This window comes from Arabidopsis lyrata (genome assembly GCF_000004255.2).
Source record: "Arabidopsis lyrata subsp. lyrata unplaced genomic scaffold ARALYscaffold_22, whole genome shotgun sequence".
In the NCBI taxonomy this organism is placed as follows: Eukaryota; Viridiplantae; Streptophyta; class Magnoliopsida; order Brassicales; family Brassicaceae; genus Arabidopsis; species Arabidopsis lyrata.
In genome coordinates, this window is record NW_003302535.1 from 49675 (window position 1) to 70366 (window position 20692).

The 20692-nt window shown below is 34.1% G+C and overlaps 4 protein-coding genes and 1 pseudogene across 4 annotated transcripts; 3 read left to right on the plus strand and 2 right to left on the minus strand.

Moving 5' to 3' along the window:
* The first annotated feature begins 1114 nt into the window (after positions 1-1114).
* On the plus strand, positions 1115-2311 carry LOC110226825 (annotated as a pseudogene).
* A 1723-nt stretch (positions 2312-4034) lies between these two features.
* On the plus strand, positions 4035-5768 carry LOC9299188. Its single transcript, XM_021019576.1, has 2 exons — positions 4035-4954; positions 5051-5768. Exons 1-2 carry the CDS (start codon positions 4280-4282, stop codon positions 5561-5563), a joined length of 1188 nt encoding a protein of 395 aa, XP_020875235.1. The 5' UTR covers positions 4035-4279; the 3' UTR covers positions 5564-5768.
* Positions 5769-7664: 1896 nt separating this feature from the next.
* On the plus strand, positions 7665-9224 carry LOC9299182. The gene is made up of 2 exons (XM_002863060.2): positions 7665-8387; positions 8689-9224. Exons 1-2 carry the CDS (start codon positions 7815-7817, stop codon positions 8968-8970), a joined length of 855 nt encoding a protein of 284 aa, XP_002863106.1. The 5' UTR covers positions 7665-7814; the 3' UTR covers positions 8971-9224.
* A 387-nt stretch (positions 9225-9611) lies between these two features.
* Positions 9612-11231, minus strand: LOC9299183 (thioredoxin H8). Its single transcript, XM_002863066.2, has 3 exons — positions 10753-11231; positions 10109-10231; positions 9612-9979 (listed from the first exon to the last, which is right to left on the minus strand). The coding sequence occupies exons 1-3, from the start codon at positions 10933-10935 to the stop codon at positions 9839-9841; spliced, it is 447 nt and encodes a 148-aa protein (XP_002863112.1). The 5' UTR covers positions 10936-11231; the 3' UTR covers positions 9612-9838.
* Positions 11232-12737: 1506 nt separating this feature from the next.
* Positions 12738-17412, minus strand: LOC9299189 (protein NRT1/ PTR FAMILY 2.13). Its single transcript, XM_021019559.1, has 4 exons — positions 16812-17412; positions 15978-16195; positions 13969-14534; positions 12738-13786 (listed from the first exon to the last, which is right to left on the minus strand). Exons 1-4 carry the CDS (start codon positions 16993-16995, stop codon positions 12895-12897), a joined length of 1860 nt encoding a protein of 619 aa, XP_020875218.1. The 5' UTR covers positions 16996-17412; the 3' UTR covers positions 12738-12894.
* Between the last annotated feature and the right edge of the window lie 3280 nt (positions 17413-20692).

The window sequence follows — 20692 nt, forward strand, 5'->3', positions numbered from 1 at the left end:
AAGAAATCAAATATGATGATTTAATGCTAATATAACAAATTTGCACTAATTTCCTAAAACCTCTCTACCTAATTTAAACATAAATATATGATTCTTATTTCACTTTTATTTGATCTTATATTTATATTATTTTAAATTATTATAAAATATATAAATAGTTAGTAAATTTTAGTTTTTTTTCTGCATATGTTACAATTCAAATTTTTTAAAACGGACATATATTACTCAATCGATGAATAAAAATATGTGTGTAATCTATGTTAACATTTTTAAGAACAAATTGAGCATTTAATCATGTCGTTATTTTATTCAGACCCGAAATTGAGTCATTCGGATCTTTCTTTAATTTTTACAATTATCTAAAATGGGACAGTATATCACGGGTGAAATTCTAATTAGTATTTTAAGATACAATTATAAATTGTTTTTACAGGTTGGTCTAAAAATACACACTAATTTAAAAATATACATGGAAACTATTTGAAAGCAACTTTCAAATTAACTCGAATTATATGACATTTAAATAATAGTGTTATTAAAAAAATAACAAAATGATGTTTAATTTCATTTTAGATTATATGGTTGGACGGGTTTGAGTCAATATTAATACGAGACAATATACCACAGGTGAAATCCTATAAATAACAAATCAAAATACAATTATACAATCTTAAACACTAAACAAAACAAATACAATTTAAAATTTTTTATTTTAGATACAACGCATGTGACCCGCGGTATACAATAAAAAATATTATACACAATAAATTCATCAATTTATAAAAATAAAAAAAATCAAATAATTAACCCGCGGTGTATATGAATGTACCGCGGGTCATATCCTAGTGAAAAAGTATATGAATGTGAGTAAAGAGTAAATGGGAATATAGAAGCAAAAATAAAAGTCAAAAAGTGACGACAGACATTGTAGACAAATGGAAAAATAGTTCAGGTTAAAGTGAACGCTTTATTTTGTCAATAATGAAAATGGATGTTTATATTAGTGTTTGAATTATTGCTAGAAAATCTAAGGAACTTATACTTTTTGACAGTTTTATGCAGAAATGGTTGGTGAAGAGGCAGAAGAGCCAAAGATCAACGACTCTATAAATATATGCATATAATCAAATTAAATTCAACTCGTTTCTGCATAGGAAACCCTTATTACTCGGGTAGCTGGATCTGGCGAAAACTGTGTAAGCTTAGATCTATTGCTAGACCTTTCATCATTTGTGAAGTCGGATCAGGTATCACTGCAAGCTTTTGGCATGATAATTAGACCGGTTATGGTCCGCTGATCGATTTAACTGGCTTAAATGGCCCGCAGTTGGCTGGTCTACCATCTAATGCGGTGGTCAGGGATGCACTCCGTGACAGTGACTGGTGGATTTCGTCCAGCAGAAGCAGGAATCCGGTTATTGTCCTGCTCAAAAATACTCTTCCTGCTGCCGGGAATCTGATAGACTGTCAGCATGATGATTCTTATCTTTGGAAAATCGATCATCATGCTCCTACGTGCAAGTTCTCTACGGCAAATACTTGGCAAGCTCTTAATACTTCCACCATAGCGGTTCTTTGGCATAGAGCTGTTTGGTTTAAAGATCACATTCCCAAGCAAGCTTTTATTTGTTGGGTTGTTACATGGAACAGGTTACATACTAGAGATAGACTAAGGAACTGGGGCCTTTCTATTCCTTAGGTGTGTGTCCTCTGTAATGGTTTGGATGAGTCCAGGGATCATCTGTTCTTTGTCTGCCGGTACAGTTCAGAAATTTGGGGTTTTTTTCATGGCTGCTGCGAGATTAACCCCCGTCTCAGTTCATGAATTGTCTCTTGTGGTTACTCTCTGCCTCCAGGGACTCCAATCTCTCTCTCATTCTTAAGCTTCTGTTTCAAGCATCGGTATACTTTATCTGGAAGGAGCGTAATCTTCGCATCCACTCGGGTATTGCCAGACCGCCTCATGTGATTATCAAGGAGATACAACTTATCATCCGAGCTCGTCTCGACCCTCTCTCTCGGTCGCAGCGGTGTCTGCAGCCTGGCTCTTCATTGTTATGTACTTGGTTTGACTTGTTTCAGCGTTTCTCTTCCTCGTTGTAATTTTTTGTCGTTCCTTTCCTTTGTTTTTCTCCTCCTCTGCAGGTTGTTCCTTTCTTGCTTTCTCCAGGTCGTGGCAGGTTTGTTGCTCCTTCGTGGGCCTGGTTTTTATGCTCTGTTGGGCCTGTGTGCCTGTTTTGGCCAGTTGGCTTGTAATGTAGGGCCTGCGTGTCTGTTTCGCCAGTTGGCTTGTACTGTTTGAGTTTTAATGGAAATTTAAGTATTTTAAAAAAATTAAAAAAATAAAATAAAAAATAAATAAATTCAACTCGTTTAATGGGTGTTTTAAGTGATCTTAATCTGTGTTGGTGGAGTAAGATCGATAGAGAGCTTTTGAGTTATAGAAATAAACAAGATTTTCTTCATATGTTTGGGTCGAGTCTCGAGTGATATGTAATTTTGCCTATTTGTATGGGTGGTTTGAGGAAAATTTTGTATGCTAATGGGTCATGAAATTGCATATAGGATAGTTTGGGTAAGCTGATAACTTATCTGACCGACTAGGACAGATAGATCTTCTTTATAGTCTTACATGCATTTTTTCGCGTTAGATGGGAATTCTCAAATTGGTTTTAATACCGCAGGGTGTTAAAACCACGGAATCGCGTTTAAACCACCCAAATATCGTGGAATCTCAATTTGCCGTTAGAATTAGTTACGGAATCTCGTTTTGGCATCAAAACTGTTTATTTTCTTTATTTTAATTTTTAAAATTTGACTAGTTTAATCTCTAATTTTCGTTTTGTAAACTCACAAACAAACAGTTTTGGATCGAATACTGCATGGAGATCCAATAATTAGTTTAAGATACTAATCTTCGATATACATCGAAATGTTAGATCTGGTTGCATATCCGGATGAAGAAACAAACAAACATATTCATTACGATACTCACATCTCTTGGCTTGATCTTGCAGGTCCTGCTCATTGGTCGTATACATTAATGAAAAATAAATTGTAGCTCATTTGTTCACATATGAGTTTTGTCCTTCAAACATAAAGATTGCAACAAAATTCTAAAGGAGCAATGATACAGACGTTGATTTGGGAGTTTGGGGCCTTTCCTCCAGTCATGATTCAAGAAAAAGGACAATTAATGCGATGCGACCGAATAAAGCTGACCTTTTTTGGTGTCTCACTCTTTAATAATGAGGCTTTTGAAAATTCATGTTGTACTTTGGGCTTGTACCGTTTTAAAAAGTTGTAATATGGGGCCTCCATTTCGACCCATACTTAGCAACCTATTATATATTTTGTTGAATCCAAAAACAGCAATATAGGCCCATTTCTAGTGCCACCACGTGTCCACGTTTATGCACTATCCAAGTTTAGAAGCTGCACACCCAAAAAAGAAAGCTTATGAAATAGTACAATATATCAGATTTTAGATTTATTTTCTAAAGTATCATTAAAAAGACTGACTATAATTGGATTTTCCATTGTATTTTATATACTTTTGTCTTCTTAATTATTTCAAAATATTATTTAATTTCAGTTTTTTTTTTTGCCTTAAAATAAGACTCTTAACTCTTAACTCTTAAGTTAAGCCAGTGTTTTTAAGTTAATTATAAGAGATTTATACCATTTTAAGAAAAATATTAGCAATCCTACCAAAAAAATAATATATTAGCAAGCACTGAAATTATTTCCATGAGCTTTTTTTTTAAAATCTATTTTCTGGATTATATTATTATGTGAAACTAAATACAAAAAGAAAGTTAATTCCACAAATTACCTTTTGCCTGAAAATTTTGTATTGTACCATCTATTAAATTTTAAAATGTAACATGTTAACACTGTTTTTTTCATAATTAATCAAAACTTATTTAAAAAGAAAGAGGGTTGACATTTTTATGATATAGAAATATCACAAATTACAACTAGTTTCATAAAAAAAAAAAGGAAAAAAAATGAATCTTGCTGTACATCTCGACCGAGTCTCGGAGACTATTGATAAACAGCCTGGAAATGCATTTGACAAATTCATCCTTTATAAGAACAATATAATTAAATTGAAATAACTAAGAAAACACATATGTCACCTAACAAATCTACGCGCAACATTTCAATTTAATGAAATGGTAATACTTGGAGAACAAATAATATACAAGAAAATATCATATAAATACTTATACGATCATAACAAAATCTCACCAAAGAAACGAAGAAGAAGAAAAAAATGGAGTTATTCACCAAAGGAACGGCCGTTAGATTACGGAGCTGTCACGAAAAATACATCTACGCCGTCGACGATGAAAAAACCGTCCGTCAAAGCTCTGACGGAACGTCACGGCAATCGTTATGGACGGTGGAGATGGTGCCACGTAAACCCAAATTCATCCGTCTCAAGAGTTGTTACGGCAAGTATTTAACGGCGAGCGAGTCGTCGTTTCTTCTGGGAATGACCGGAGCGAAAGTCATCCAAACGCCGCCGTTTCGTCAAGCGGAGCACGAAAGCGACTGGGAGCCAATCAGAGAAGAGTCAACGGTCAAACTCATGTCGTGGAACGAGAAATATTTACGTGGAAACGGAGGAGCTCCGCCGTGGAAGAACTCTGTGACGTGTGATCGTGAGCCACATATTTCAGCGACGAAGAAATGGATCTTGTGGTCTGTGGAGCTCGTTGAGAATCCTGATAAGGTTTTGTTTGCTGATCGTTTTTCATCACCGGCTTCGAGTTTTAACTCGTCGGTCTCCGATGGGTCAAATCACGGGTCACCGGTTCAGAAATTACCTACTTTTGGATCTTCTGAATCTATCGGGTCGGATCCTGGGTCACTTGCTTCGGTTTCTTCTTCTAAACTTATGTTTACTCCGTCAAGGTCGGGTACATTGTCCCCAAAACCAACAGAGGTACACATTAATTCTTATTCATATAATTTTTTTTGTTTTGATAAATTTATACACATAATTAAAATATTGATTTTGGGGTAATTTGTTTTGGAACAGAGGAAAAGTTCGAAGAAGATAATTGTAGAAAATGTATCAGCGATGGAAATATTCCGGGATGCGAAATCGGTGCGTTTACGAAGCACCGCACACGATAAATATATGACTGCTGATGACGACGAAGAGAGTGTGGTGATGGGCCGAACCGGGTCATCTAAAGAAGCTCGATGGAGAGTTGAAATGGTACCCGGATCCGAAAAGGCGATCCGGTTAAAGAGCTGCCACGGTGGATACTTGACGGCGTCGAATGAGCGGTTTTTGTTGGGAGCGACGGGGCATAAGGTGGTGCAGTCTAGGAAGATTCGGGCCGGTGAGCCGGCAGGAGAGTGGGAGCCGGTGAAAGAAGGTTCAAATGTTAAGCTGAGGAGTAGAAACGGCGGGAATTATTTGAGAGCCAATGGGGGAGTGCCACCTTGGAGGAATACGGTTACACATGATTCACCAAACCGGAGTGTTACGCAGAATTGGGTGGTTTGGGACGTTGATGTGGTCGATATTCATGGGACAGGTTGATTCATGACTTTAAACTCGTCTTGAGACTTCATCATTTTGTTTGCAACATGATTAATGTTCATATTTTGATTATTGGTTGGGTGTCACTGGAATGCGTGTTGGAATTTGTAAAAAAAGATTCAGCAAACACAAAGTTGCGACGCTTGTATCGAAGAAATCTTTAATAAATTTTGGGATAATCTTAAAAGAGTATGACTTTTAGTCCTATGGAAACATTGGATTGATTGGATTCAATAAATTATCTACGCTTCTTTGATTCTTTCACCATTTATGTCGGAATGAGCTGTGGCCAGTGGGGTCAATGGGCTTCGGGTTAATGAGATGACTAGTAAAGGCCCCAGAGGTTTCTTAATGATGATGCTCTGCGTTTTAAGTGCTCAGGTTTGTTACAAATCGGTGATAGGAGAGAATATAATATAGTCATATAGAGTCTGTAGTCTGTACTAGATGTTTCCAAATTCCACCCTGGAGAGTTGAGAATATGTGAGTTCTAGTTTTCCAATTTCTCAATTTGATTTAGCGTATTGTTTGTTTGAGGACGTGCAAATGACTAAGTATAGGGAAATTGATACGTCTCATTTTTAGTTTTTTTTTTTCGAATATTTTCTGTTTTTGTTGTTCTTTCATTTCCGTGTTCCTTTGAGTAATCTTTATGTATTTTGATTGTTCCAGGTTTGGATTTGATATATAGAAAAAATGATGTCACAAACAAGCAAAATGAATTAAGTAGAGCAAGGAGCCAGGTATGGTACAAAAGATCATACCGAATAGAAATCCCCAACCAAAACGAGATGGGTTTCAATGTTTTTCAAGTAGAGCAAGAAGCCAAGTATGGTACAAAATTTTTTTTGCCATTGTACAAATATGTTTATAAAGCATTAAAGCATATTCAATGCAAAATAATATACAAATTAAATTACCAAGAAAGTTAACAAATTAATTTAAAAACACACAAAATGTACTAGTTGAAAGTTGAAACTATCTGTAAACTATTGCTAATCGACGTTGATTTATTTGAACGTTTTTTTCATTGTTATAATTAGTGAGATTATGACATTAAGGTTTTTCTTAGTTAGTTAATGTATGGCTATTTAGTTGTTGTGTTAGGCGTTAGTGTATGAATTTAGGCAGTCTATCCAAATAACTTCGTATTCTTTTTTTTCCACATGTAACATCAAGATAACATTCGAGTTGATGTAAGCTTTTACCAAATGATGCATAAACAAGGTTTTTGTGGTTGAATACATTTTTTCCAAAAAAGACATTTGAATTGATATCGTTCTAATTTATTTTAAAATTAATGTGCATAAACTTTGGATGGCTTATTTTAGTTTATTAATGAAGTTGCATATGTATAATTTTAAATCATAGAGAAACTATCCTGAAACATCCGATTTGATTTCCTTAATGTTTTCTTGGTTAATTGATCAAAATCAAGATCATCAGAGTTCAAATTTTTAAATTAAATACGAAAGAAAGCTGTCTCAAAGCAGATTGTGTTAAAAAGTGGATTGGGCTCAAATGCAACTAGTCCAGCCCGTGCCAACGACCCTATACGTAAGCAAGAGTAACGTACACTAGCAAAAGTTGGTATTAGTCCCACACTCGTCACTCTCATCTCTCGTTGTTTTTTACGGGCAAATACATTTTACATTTCTTCTTCATTTATTCACGGGTATTCACCATTCATCACCTATATTCTTTTGGATAACAAATTTTTCTATTTACTTTGTTAACAAACATCGTACGTTTCATTTACTTACAAGTTACAACATTCACTTTTTATCTTCTCTGATTCCAGCGTAGGAAGAAAAGGTAATGTATACGTGGCACATATAGAGTGACATGATACCTTAATTGATACTCTTCTTTTCTTTAGGTTACACAAGTTACAACGGGAAAGAATGGAAAACACACGTAAAAGACTAAAAGGATGAAAATCGAATTATTTATCGATATCTATATGATGCTGACGTGGAAAACAAAATTTGGTGAAACACGTCAATTAAGCACGACTTTTCCATGCCTAGTGGCTAAAATCGTTTCATCACATGGCTATATCATATAATATTTGGATGAATTCAAAATTATCGGTTGAAAAAGGTCCACGTCACGGCGCACCGCTTTGGACTTAGTCTCCTATAATAAATACAACACCAAACATCACATTTCACATTAATTTTGTCTCGTGAAATAAAAACTTTTTAAGCTTCGCCAAAAAGGAATTAGTAGTAGCTAGAGTTATTAGCAAATGGAGTTTTTCAATCAAGCTAAAGCCGTAAGGATGCGTAATGTCCATGATAAGTATCTAACGGCGGACGAAGACGAGGAAACGGTGACACAAGACAGGAATGGTTCCGACAAGAGAGCTAGATGGACCGTCGAGCCGGTTCGAGGTTCCTTTGAAGTAATCCGTTTGAGGAGCTGTTACGGTAATTACCTCACTGCCTCAAACGAACGGTTCTTGCTCGGCGCCACTGGACGTAAAGTGGTCTTGTCTAAACCGGCTCGACTCGACTCGTCCGTTGAGTGGGAACCGGCGAGAGAAGGTTCCAAAATGAAGCTCAAGACGAGATACGGCAACTTGCTTCGAGCTAACGGTGGACTTCCTCCGTGGCGTAACTCTGTCACGCATGACACTCCTCATGTATCAGACTCCTTCTTGTGGGATGTTGATGTGGTTGAGATTTTGGTGGGAACGGCCACTCCGGCTCCAGCTCCAGCTCCAGCTCCAGTTCCGGTGACAACTCCGCCGCCACATAGGAGACCGTCGTACTCGTATTCTCCGGTTTCTAGAACATTTTCAGAAAAATCCGAAGAAGAGGTATTAATAATTGATCCGTTACACTGTTTCACTTATTTTTGAACATTTATCTGGCGGAAATTAAAAATCAAAATAATATAAAAAAAAAATCTAAAATATCTAAAAATTTTGGAATGAAGCGGATCAAAATTTTTAGATATCTAGTAGGGGAATGGATGGATGATAAAATATTGTTTCTTTAGATATTTTTAGAATATCCATTTCATGTCCAAAATATTTATTAAACTGTAAATTACGAAAATATCTTTCTGATTTTTTCAAGATTATCGTCTTAACATTTTCTTGGTTTTGGTTTGACTAGTTGACCGTGCCGCCGCCGAAATCTGAAGGGAGGATTATTTACTACCATATCGCGGACGAAGAAGGACACGTGGAGGAAGAATCAGCCGTTGGATACGCTTTGAATTTCAATGGAAATAGCGTGGAACAGTTGACGCAGGCGTTGCAAGAAGAGACTAGCATGTATGATGTTGTGGTGTGTACACGCAATCCTTTAAACGGCAAGCTGTTTCCTCTTCGTTTGCAACTTCCACCAAATAGTGGAACAATGCATGTCGTTCTAGTACCCTCAGGTACTTCTTAAACGGCAAGCTGTGTGGTTTCCCTTTGTTTCGATTGTATTATTATTAGCAGTGGTCGAAGTATTAGAGGCTCAAGATTGAGAGTTTGGTCCTTGTTTCCATTATATAAGAGTGTTAAATTAATCAGAGAAAATTTAGATAGACTGTTATTGTGGATTGATGTAATCTTTCATTTTTTTTTGTACATAAGCTTATTTTGTAAACGAAGCATTTAAGTTTCACCCTCCCATTTTTTATGTGAATTCGCCATCAAGAATTAATTTGTGTTATAATTTTTTTTTTTAATTATTGAAGTGTAACCTAATCATTGCGCAAGTCTTCACCAACTCTTCCACTTTGATAGAATGTGTTACTAAATTATTCTTCTACTAAAGTGTTACTGGTGAAGAGCTTGTTTACCATCAAAATAAAAGAAAACAGATCTCCATTTTCCCATGAAAACTTGATACTTAATTCATAAACAAACCTCTACAAGTAAGCTTAACTCGATTCAAGACGCTAGTTTACTAAGAAAAAAAATTTGTGACAAAAAATACACGCTGTTTTTTTCACAAATTTTATAGTCTCGAGTTTTGGTTTGGAGTGTCTCGATTATAAAAACTATAATGTTTTATGCATGTGTATAATTAAGGGTATTTGAGAAAAAAATGAAAGAAAGATTAATAATCCATACAAATCACTGATCATAAATTTATATATGGTACATAGCAAATCCAACATCCAATTCCTTTACATCACAAACACGTTTTATTAATTTTGTTGAATCGTCGTTCAAACATTTATTTATACATAGTAGCAACTATATATATTCTTGGCATAAGGTGATGAGGAGTTTTGTTTGGCATGTTAAGTAATTGAAAACTTCCCTTTCTAGAAGAAGGATTGTGTATATTTGTGGAGTTTCCTCTCTACCTCATCAACCTTCACACCCACAACCCTGTCTACTTCTCTTCCTCTTTTCATGAATACAATCGCAGGCAAAGTGTTAAGGTTGTACTCCATCCATACGCTCTGTACATCAACCGAACACTATTTTATAACTCAAATGCAAACACAAATTTTGTTGAAACCTTTTCTTTATTTTCTTTAGACTTTGAGAAATAAGATGAAGGAAATTAAAAGAGATTGATTAGTTATTACCATTAATACATCGACATCAATCTTCACAAACTCAGCATCGGTGTACTTAGCTGCCAACTCTTCAAGCTCTGGTTCAAGGGATTTACATGGTCCACACCATTTGGCTGTAAACTCAATCACCAGCTATATATATATATATATACATGAAATCGAATGTTCATTTAGGTGTTTTTGAATTAAACCTAAGAGAAATTTCAGTTTCACTATGTTAAGATTTTCACATTGGAAATAAGATGAGACGACATAGGGTAAATTGGTATATAGATAAATCTACTCAACTGATTTTTAAGTCGAAAACCTATTAAAATTAACATAGTATCATAGCCTAAATTTGACTCAAATATGATAAGCCAAAAAGGATATGTTTCGACTTTAGAGTGAGCTTTGGTCTGAGATGAGTCAGAAAAGTCATAATTTCATGAGGGTGTGTGACTTGGATCATAATGGACATGGACCAAGCTAATTATTCATTTTTGTTTTGAGTTCATAGTTCAAATAAATTAATGTGTTATCTTAACCCGTATTAATCTCTCGAATATGATTAGAAGAACCCCGGTTCGAACACTCATATTAACATTGTCGAAAAATAACCTAAAAAAAATGGCTTTAGTAAGATTAGAAAGCGCTTTAAGTAATTAATTTACCAGCCTGTTGGTGTCATTAAGAGCGTTGAGCCGAGATTTCCACTGATTCATGTTCTTGATCTCCACAATACGAGGACTGTTGACATTGAAAGGATAAATCTCAGGTTGAGGTGTCCATGGCTTCCTTGAACGGAAGTTGGTCACCTGAAATCTCTGCTCTGGAGAAGAAACGTTAGCACCCATTGTGTGTGTCTCTCTCTCTAATCAGAAAGAAGCAAATGGTTTTGAGTAGAAGCTCTTACTTTGAGCATAAGGAGAGCGGAAGAGTTGGCCTTTATAACGTCAAATATTCTCTGGTGTGGACCATGTAGCCGTAATTCGTAACCAATTTTAACACTACATTTTCTATTGGCTCTAAGTTGTAGCGCAAAGCTAGTATATGAAGTAAGCGGAAAGTTTCATGCAAACCCACTTTAAGAAGATATAAAGTCCAACTTTAAGATCAAGTTGTCTAGAATCAGTTCGTGAAGGCTCCAAAGTGAATTCCAAATACGCTTACCAGTTTTGCTGATCGGTTCAAATGTTGATTACACTAAATGAATCGCATGAATCATTTCACCAAAAAAACAAAAATTAATCGCATGAATTATATCAGATATATTGAATATATTTGGAATTGTATTGAACGTTTTACTATATTGTTTTGTTTGTTTTAAGTCTAGGATATAATTTGTTTTTCTTCTCTTTATTTATCGGCTGATTATGCATCCCTACAATTAAATTCAACCTGATACTAATACATGGCGCTAAGTGATATATATTTTATATTCCCAAAGTGCATCAAAAGTTCTACTCCTTCCGTTTCAGTTTAGTTGTCGTTTTATGATTTAAATTTTGTTTCATAATAGTTGTCGTTTTAGGTTTTCAATGCAAATGTTTGGTAAAAATTTCAGTTTTATCTCTAATGTTTTAATGTTTTGGCCAATGAATTTTTTTATAAAATATATTAATAAAGGATAAAACAGAAAATTTAATGTTTTTCTTAATTTGTGTTAAAAAACCTTAAACGACAACTAAAACGGAACGGAGGGAGTATTATTTTTTGTAAGTGTGAGTTACTTCTTCGTACTCGTAATAAGGGAGACGACAATGGTGACAGGCTGACAGCAAAAGTGTTTGACTTTTTTACAGCCGTGAAAAATGGATTCCAAATCTTTCACAATATATGATTCCCTTATAACTTTTCATTTTATTAGTTGATTTTGTATGAAAGCTTCTTTTGGATTTTCTATTTATTAGCCAAAAGTAAAAAAGCATACAAACCCTTTTTTTTTTTTTTTTTTTTGTCGAACCCCCATATATTAATTAATTGAGTGGCAAATGTTAAAACGGAATTCAATGTAGGTTAAATGAATGATGGAATAACATGTGGCAAAGATGCAGACACAAATAAAACAGTAGATTCTTTTGCTTCATGTCAAATATGTTTTGGATTTGTTGTTCTAGAAGTCTAATTATGATAATAGTAGTAGTTTTTTTTTTTTTTTTCCTCAAAATAGTTGGGTTATCAATTTATCATTTACAGTCCGTAATCGATAAAGGATGACGTGATCCTCCTTAGAAATGATCAATTAAACTATATAGTTCTATCATGTCATAACATAGTGTATGCTACAATTCCAAATGCAATCCATCTAATTTGATTAGTTTTAAGATTTTAGATGTACTTGTTAGAGTTGTTTTTAGGATTCCAGGTAGAGAGTATGATGACAAAGTTAAAAAAACTAGACAAAACTGTAAACTATCTAGTACTTTTTTTTTTTTATGCTAAGAAGGTAAAAATGAAATATTTTTAGGAATATAATCAAAGACCATATACTTATGCAATGGAATCGAAAGATAAAAACATAGAAACGTAAATAAAAAACACATTTTCGGTCAATCAACTCGACGCCAATACCAAAGCTAATGTAGTTAGATAAAGTTATTACGATTTTGAAGTTCTTCCGATCCAGTTGAGTTATAAAAGACGACAAAGCAACTTGTAAAACGCCGAACTATCTAATATACTTGTACATAATGAAAAGTAAAGTTTTATTATATATTCTAGTTCTTATATATTATGATAGATATACATTGTCATAGTAACCATTCAAACAACCTCGATAATTTTCTTGTTGTTCCTAAGGCCAGTCTACTAAATCATTTCATCGATTTCTTTGAAGTCATCTCAACATCATCGGAGGACTTGTCCTCCTCAAAGTCTTCAATCTGTAAACCGACCTTGTACCGGTACCCCCGAGCACAATACCAAAAGTAAACCAGATTAACCACACCCATAATCGCAATCAGATAATAGAAGTAATCTAATTTTCCCGCGTTGAGATTCTTGTTTAGCCAATCCGGACGATCATGCCCACCAGAGAATTTATGAACGACAGTCACAAGCAAACTACTAAGGTAGCTCGAACCGGCGAACGATAAAGAGAAGAGAGAATTAGCAATGCTTCTCATGTGCTCCGGAAACTGACTGTTGAAGAACTCTATTTGTCCGATAATATTGAATGCTTCACATAGTCCCATTAGAATTAGCTGCGGTGAAAGCCAAAACACTGACATTGGAGTCATTCCGGTTGGATCTCCAGCATTGATGGAGCGTATGCGTCTCATGCGCTCCACAATGCCCGCAACGATCATAGAAAAGATCGCGAAAATGATCCCTGTTCCTATCCGTTGGAGGAGTGTGATTCCGGATTTATGGCCAGTGATTCGCCGCATGAATGGGACAAAAACGCGGTCGTAAAAGGGTAGAAAGATGCCGATTGTGAGGAGAGAGATAACGGAGAGTGAACCAGCTGGAATCTCGAAATGAGGACCTAAGTGTCGTTCCATTTTCAAAGCTTGAGAGACTGTGAAAGTGCCTTGTGTTGTCATGGCCGCGAGTGAGATTATTCCGGCCGACCAAACAGGAACAATTCGGATCAAACACTTCACTTCTTCCACTTCTTGGACGCTGCATAACCGCCACTTGTCCGCGGGAGCTCCCTCGGGTGTTAGATCACCTTCTATAATCACCGCGGCTTTGTCAAGAAACCTATCATATTATGCAATTTCAGTTAGACTATAGATTAAAACAAAATGATGTAATCAGTGTTGTCTCAAACTATTTCTAGATCATGTACTAAAAACTCAGGGCCATATTCGGTGATTCTGTTGCACATAATAAAAATGTCCTCGAATGTAATAAGGAAAAAAAACGTATATAAATTAAAGTACCTGAATTGGTTACTGCGGTGTAACTTGGACAACACGCTAGATTTTATGGCTGGGTCGTAATAGTTCACAGTGCCATCATCTTCTGCAGGGACTTTCAGCTTTCGCTTCTTACGAGCTGCCACGATAACTTGAGCGATCCCAGAGAATATACTCCCTTCAGGTTTAACGTAGACATAACGCTTCATTCCGGCAAAAAACATAACCACCGCAAGAGCCATGAGTCCGGTAGGGATACTAAAACCGATGATCCAACTGACTTGGTCCTGGATATACACAATTACGGTCTGTGTAATGATCAGAACCACAGTGAAAGTCAGGTAATACCAGTTGAAGAAACTGGCCACTCCTTTAGCCCCATCCTCAGTTCGTTGGTCAAACTGATCAACCCCAAAAGGGATGCTACATGGTCGTATTCCTCCACTCCCTACGGAGAGGAAACAGAGTCCCAATAGCAAAACTCCGAACTGGAGCTTATTCGGACCGCCGCAACTGAGTGGGTCCTGGCTGTTGCATGATGCTGGGTGGAGTTGAGGAAGCGATGCTGTGAGTGTAATTGTTATTAGTCCCTGCATGTTGTCATTGTTATTATAATCAGTCATTATTCATTTTGTAACCGATTCTTCATTGGTAGTGATTTTATAACTTGAAGTTGAATTGGATAATTGTTAATTAATATTTCAAAAAAAGACAAACAATAGTGTGGGGATAATTAAGAAGAAAATGGTCTAAACAAATTTGAGAGAAAGAAGAGAGAAGAGAGATAAAACAAGAGATAAGCAACTGACAGAAAGAATGCGATCAAATACAAAGAAATAATTAATAATGTTTACAATAGTCTTAATTAGGTTTGACTTCATATGATTGAAAAGTGATGTTGCCTTGATTAGGTGAAACTGACAATGACGTCGAACCTAATATCATTAATTTCTGTTGTAACCCTAATTTAGTAATATGAGCAGTTGTAACAGTTTAAGTTCCTTATTAACGTTTAAGTAATTAATTACGAAAAAGACAAAAAAGTGTATAGAGAAATCAACAAGTTGGATGCGATCATAATAATGTGAATATATGAAAGAGACACTAAAAAAGTAACTATCATTATATACGTAACGTCACTGTGATACTGACCAAATCTAAAACCTCTTTCAACTAGCTAGCTAAATCATCAAGAAACTCAAATACTCAATTATTGGACAATCTCATTGTCCATAATCTATATCGACCACTTGCGTATCTCTTCCTTTTCCTCGCACATCTCTTTATCTCTAAAACAGAACGCACGTTATAATACGTAACTCCTTTATTGGAAAATGTTTCATCAATCAACCAAAGCTGTTTATGTGAGTATGGTTCTCTTACCATTTTTTTGGATGATATATAAAGTGAGTTCAAGGTAAATACCGACAGCAATAAGTGTACTATCAAATTCTTTTGTTCTTATGATTCACATTATAGACCGACCTTATCGTCCACGATAGCGTGGTCCCTCTATAATAAGTTCATGCGTTTTCGTAAGATACAAAAGTAATTTAATAGCTTTTGATCAATAAATAAAAAAGAGTAACATAATAGGTAGAAATATATTATATAAAGTGTTAATATTGTATCATATATATTTATATATATACATATATATATATATATCTATATTAAATCAAATTTGTCTTTACATATTTTCTGATCATGTCCACGTGCCGGGTGAAATTATGTGCCAAGTATCATGTATCTTCGCCACACACACAAAAACACGTAAATTGAGTGAGTATTAATATAAGTTTCTATTTAGAGTTGTTACGTTTTTGGGTGGATGGAACTATTCAAACAGTGGACGCTAAAGCACTAGGCCGCGAATAGTTGCGGATTTGAGGTGTTATGAACATATAAAGTAAATACTACTAGTACTACGTACGTAAGTGTGTGTTTTGTAGACACACACTAGACTAAAGTTTTCTTTTATTAAAAGATTAGACTAAAATTTTCAATATTTAAGAGATAAATATTATACGTACTAGCAGAGTGGCGAATGAGGCGAAAGCGATGGTCTTGAAGCGGCCAACGTAAGTGTCTGAGATATACGCTCCGACGAGAGGAGTGAGATTGGTGAAACCAGACCAGATGTTGATGACATTTGCTGCGTCGACTTGTTCTAAGTGAAACACTTTGGTTAGATAAACCATGAAGTTTGCCAACAACCCTATCGATCCCAGCCTCTCCAGCGTCTCATTTCCTATTTCAACCCATTTTATTACAAAATATTATCAGCAAATAAATCGACAAATACTCCCTCTATGGAAGAATATCAATAATATTCCATTTTAAAGTAATTATCATCATTAAAAATATTAATCATTGATTAATTAGAGGATAAGTATCTCTAAATATTATTACTTTAAAAATCATTTAAAATGAAAGTACACATTTTTGCTAAAAGATAATTTACATTTTTTTCCGTTTCTGTTATAAACTCGTCAGCATGGACGAGTGTCAAACATGTTGGACCGACGGTTACGAGAATAAAATATGATATAAATCAATGCTTCAGAAAAAACAAACACAAACATTGATGAATGATTTATTTTTACCTATATTTTATAGTTTTGATTGACAAAAAAAAATTTAATTTTTGATCGAGTCGAAACGAATAAACGCTCCTTTTTTTTTCCTGCCTATTATGTGCAAGGATTTAAGCAAACGGCCAATTCCGTCTGTCAATGATATTATATTCACTGGTTTTGAACTATATATCCAACTATGGAGATTAACAAAAAATTTTAGCTAAACTGAGGAAAGGTCAATGATTAGGTTAACTACAACAATTATACGCCTAAAAATAAATTAAATACCTAAAATGAACGAGACGGCTCTCCATCCTCCAGGCTTTTTCTCTACCTTCTCGGCACCCAAAATTGATTCCGGCGAACTTTTCCGATTGTACTGATCAACAACATCCAACTCCGACGGTGACGATTTCGAGAAACTACCGGACGGTCGTGGCAAAGAACCGTCCTTTCTATCCTCCAAAACCATCTCTAAGATATTACTAAACTCGTAATATACTCACTTCGATTTTGGGGTGGATTTAATGTTGTGAGAATATATTCTCACTTTTTTGCAATCAAGGTAACACACATGATATGATTGATAAATGCGGAGTGGGCACAACATACACACTTTCTCTCTGTTAGAAGCTTTTTTGGGTGTAGTGAATTATTTGTGGATGTGTGTATATATATATAAGGGAGTGAGTAGATATTATATGGTGGGTGTGGGTAAAATTTGAATGACGTTCGCCACTAGTAGCCTCCACGTGAGAAGTCGGAAGCGGAAAAAGAAAACTATTTTAGTGCTATGTTTTTTTTTTTTTTTTTCCTTACACCGTACGTAATATTTTTGTTTTTGTTCCACGTATTGTGAACCTTCCATGTTTCATACATTTAGTACGTTAAAATACGATGTTAAGGGTTTGATGGATGATAATTTTGCTGTTCACGCGGTTTTATGTGTGTTGTCGGTCACACTATGGTATGATGGGTCTCAATAGGACCTCTAATTTTACCTATAAATAATATGATATCTCATAAATAAGCCAGATTTTATTTTCTTTAAAGCATATTTTCTTTTCTTTTCTTAAAGGAAGCAAGATTGGATCGATATTTTATGTTAATCCTTCAGTTGACTTCCTGAAAAAAAAATCTTAAAATTTAGAACTTTATTATTATTATTATTATTATTATTGACAAAAAAGAAAAAGATATAGATATTTATCAAATTTATATGATTTTGATTCAGTGGAGATAGATTTTTCGAAGTTAAAAATCTGTTTTAAATACAGTAAAACCTTTATAAATCAATATTTGATAAATTTATAGCCTCTATAAATTAATAAATTATTCTCGTCCCGAGTTGGGATCAGTGTAAAAAATAACACAAATAGATAAATTAATTAATATTTTTTTAAAAAATGTTATGTAAACATATGGTCCCATCAATATCATAAATTAATAATTGTATAAATTTATCAATATATATATTATATGTAAAATATTTAGTGAAATATGAATCTAATATTGTTTGCTTTTCTTAAATTTGTATTAATTCTTGGTAGATTTTAAATCTAATTTTTTACTACATCTAAAAAGTTTGTGTTATTTTTTAATCTTAATATTTTTTTTTCTATTTGTAATTTGTTTTAAAAAAAATATTGATTATAAAGAAAAAAATAGTTTTTCAGATATAATGTTTTTAAGAAATTGCAAAATTAGTAAAATATCTCTATATATTAATGATTTGATAAATTAATACCTCTATAAATCAGTAGAATTTTTCAGTCCTGATATTATTAATTTATAGAAGTTTTACTGTAATTAATAAGAGTAGAATTTATTTTACTTCTTTATGCAATTCACACAAGACGCAAGACTTGAAACTTCCAATATGTCATCTTGTCACACAATCGCTTGTTGAGCGTCGTTCAATAGGTAAACAACTAAATAAAACTCAAAACCTACACACCAACACAATCAATATATTGCTCAAAAGAAATATTCGCATTCTAAGATGTACCTTAAACTATTATGGTTTGCAATCAAACAAAGAAACATATATCAACAAAATAATAAAGTTTGAAACAATAGTACACATATAGAGCTGGCCTTGAAACTTTGGAGGCTCATACCAAAAAAAAAAATGGCATATCACAAAATAGAAACTAATTCTATTAACTCGTAGCTAATGTTGAGTTGAGACTTAAATTCCGTTTCTAGATATCTTTTAACTCGAAATTAGAATTCAATACTACATCAAAATTTGCATTGTTTTATCGTAGTAAAAACATCAATCCACATAAATTTCAAAAACATTAGCATAATGGCATCAGTATTTTTAGTGTGCAAAACAATATTTATGCATGTAATATATATATTATATATAGAAACAGTGAAAAATCTTCATAAGATACGAAGGAAAGATTAATAAGTCCACCTGTCCAACTAAACTTGTAAAATTCAAATTGAACACAAACATAAAATCGGTGAGTGAAGACAGAAACAGATAAGAGAAATACGAAAAGATGAGGTAGGCTTTTATCGCCTTTTAGGCAAATGCAAGTGCCTAACACTGTCGCATGCGCGAGCCATAAGATTTCTACGCAAACACGCCTTGTCTTTTCTTCTTTATTTTATTTTTGTTTGGACCTTTACGTGGAATCCAATACCATATCACCGTTCGATCTTATGGTCATATCTTCTACACCGTTCGATCATCTTATCAACATGCGTCTCTCTTCACCATTCTCAATGGTCAAACGATATGAACCGTGGACTGGGTGCCTAAGGTTTGGACCGCTTTTAATAATCTGTCTCAATATGCTGAGCTGTGTGGTGCGGGTCACTATCAAGTATATGCATTTTAATGGTCATGATCGAATATCGAAAAATGTATATGGAGTTTGATAGATAACTCCAACTCTTAGAAAGGTCACCTTTTCCTATTTTGTATTTGATAGGATCATATCTACCGACTGCATATGGTTATACTAAGAGATATTTTATATAATATCTTATTATAAAGTATACCATAATTACTAACTAAAGCATGTTAAATGTGGGAATACATTTTTGACGCTGCTGAAAGAAACATAATTATTAATCATTTCTTATATTACTATCTACAGTATGTTATAGGAAAATACTTGCACCTACAAATATATATACTTTTATCATTTTTGGTAGTGATGTTTTTTTACAAAAACTATTCTATTTCTCTCACAGGATCTATTAAGGTTGGTTAAAAGATGGATCAATTTTTTAGTACAAAAGAAGTTGAACTGAAGCTGTTGATTTTGATGTACATATATACAGTCGAAACTCGTCAACCTTCTGTTAAGCTTCTATAGGATTTTTTCTTTATTTTGAGTTGATAAAATAAGTGGTATCTCAACATCATATCGAGTCTGATAAATATAGAGTCCAAAGCAAATAAAAATTTAGAGTTTTAGCAAAGCCTAGAAATAGCTGAATCTAGTGATACTTGGTATAAAATCATATAAAATACTCTGGTTTATAACGCTTGAAAAGATGTACGGATCGAAACCTAAAACCTCTTAGTTATTCAAAAAAATATATATACAGGGTTTTATATTTATATTACACACTAGATTCAAGAGACTTGTTTTCAGAGTGAGATGCATGTCTTCAAGTTTCTAATGAATTCATTTAAGACACATTAAAAAAATTAAAGATTCTGTTAATATTCGTTTGAAAGTTGAAGATTCTATAAAAGGGAGAATATTCTATAACTTTCAGAAGGCAAGAGCTATATGCCTAAGAAAGAAGTAAGAGCAATATCAATAAGACACCTTCGTTGACTTGTATTCTGTTTCAAGTGTGTACAAGACCATGACAAGGATCGGTGGACCATCGTATATGCATTCACATTTAATTTGTACTCTTATGATTAATTTCAATTTACATTAAATACACTGATCACATCATAATAATATTGTTATGACATTTTGCTTCGATTTTGAATGGTTACTCTGTTAGAATAATTTACACGCCTTGTAGAATTTTAACGGTCACTGTTTCATTTGTTATTTTCCGTGGGTCTTTTCATGCTGATCTTTATCAAAAGAGCTGGCAAGAAACATGTGACTGGAAAGGTTTTGTAGAAGGAAGACTTTTGAAATTTTTGTTTCTTGTTATTTGTAACTAACTGATCGTTTGTA

Coding starts and splice junctions, on each gene's coding strand:
- LOC9299183 (XM_002863066.2), bottom strand. CDS start 10,935: ATGGGTGCTAACGTTTCTTCTCCAGAGCAGAGATTTCAGGTGACCAAC. Junction 10,232..10,752: donor TTAATGACACCAACAGGCTG/GTAAATTAATTA, acceptor ATATATATATAG/CTGGTGATTGAGTTTACAGC. Junction 9,980..10,108: donor TTGATGTCGATGTATTAATG/GTAATAACTAAT, acceptor GTTGATGTACAG/AGCGTATGGATGGAGTACAA.
- LOC9299189 (XM_021019559.1), bottom strand. CDS start 16,995: ATGGTTTTGGAGGATAGAAAGGACGGTTCTTTGCCACGACCGTCCGGT. Junction 16,196..16,811: donor AGCCGTCTCGTTCATTTTAG/GTATTTAATTTA, acceptor GGGTTGAAATAG/GAAATGAGACGCTGGAGAGG. Junction 14,535..15,977: donor CCTCATTCGCCACTCTGCTA/GTACGTATAATA, acceptor GACAACATGCAG/GGACTAATAACAATTACACT.
- LOC9299182 (XM_002863060.2), top strand. CDS start 7,815: ATGGAGTTTTTCAATCAAGCTAAAGCCGTAAGGATGCGTAATGTCCAT. Junction 8,388..8,688: donor CAGAAAAATCCGAAGAAGAG/GTATTAATAATT, acceptor TGGTTTGACTAG/TTGACCGTGCCGCCGCCGAA.
- LOC9299188 (XM_021019576.1), top strand. CDS start 4,280: ATGGAGTTATTCACCAAAGGAACGGCCGTTAGATTACGGAGCTGTCAC. Junction 4,955..5,050: donor TGTCCCCAAAACCAACAGAG/GTACACATTAAT, acceptor GTTTTGGAACAG/AGGAAAAGTTCGAAGAAGAT.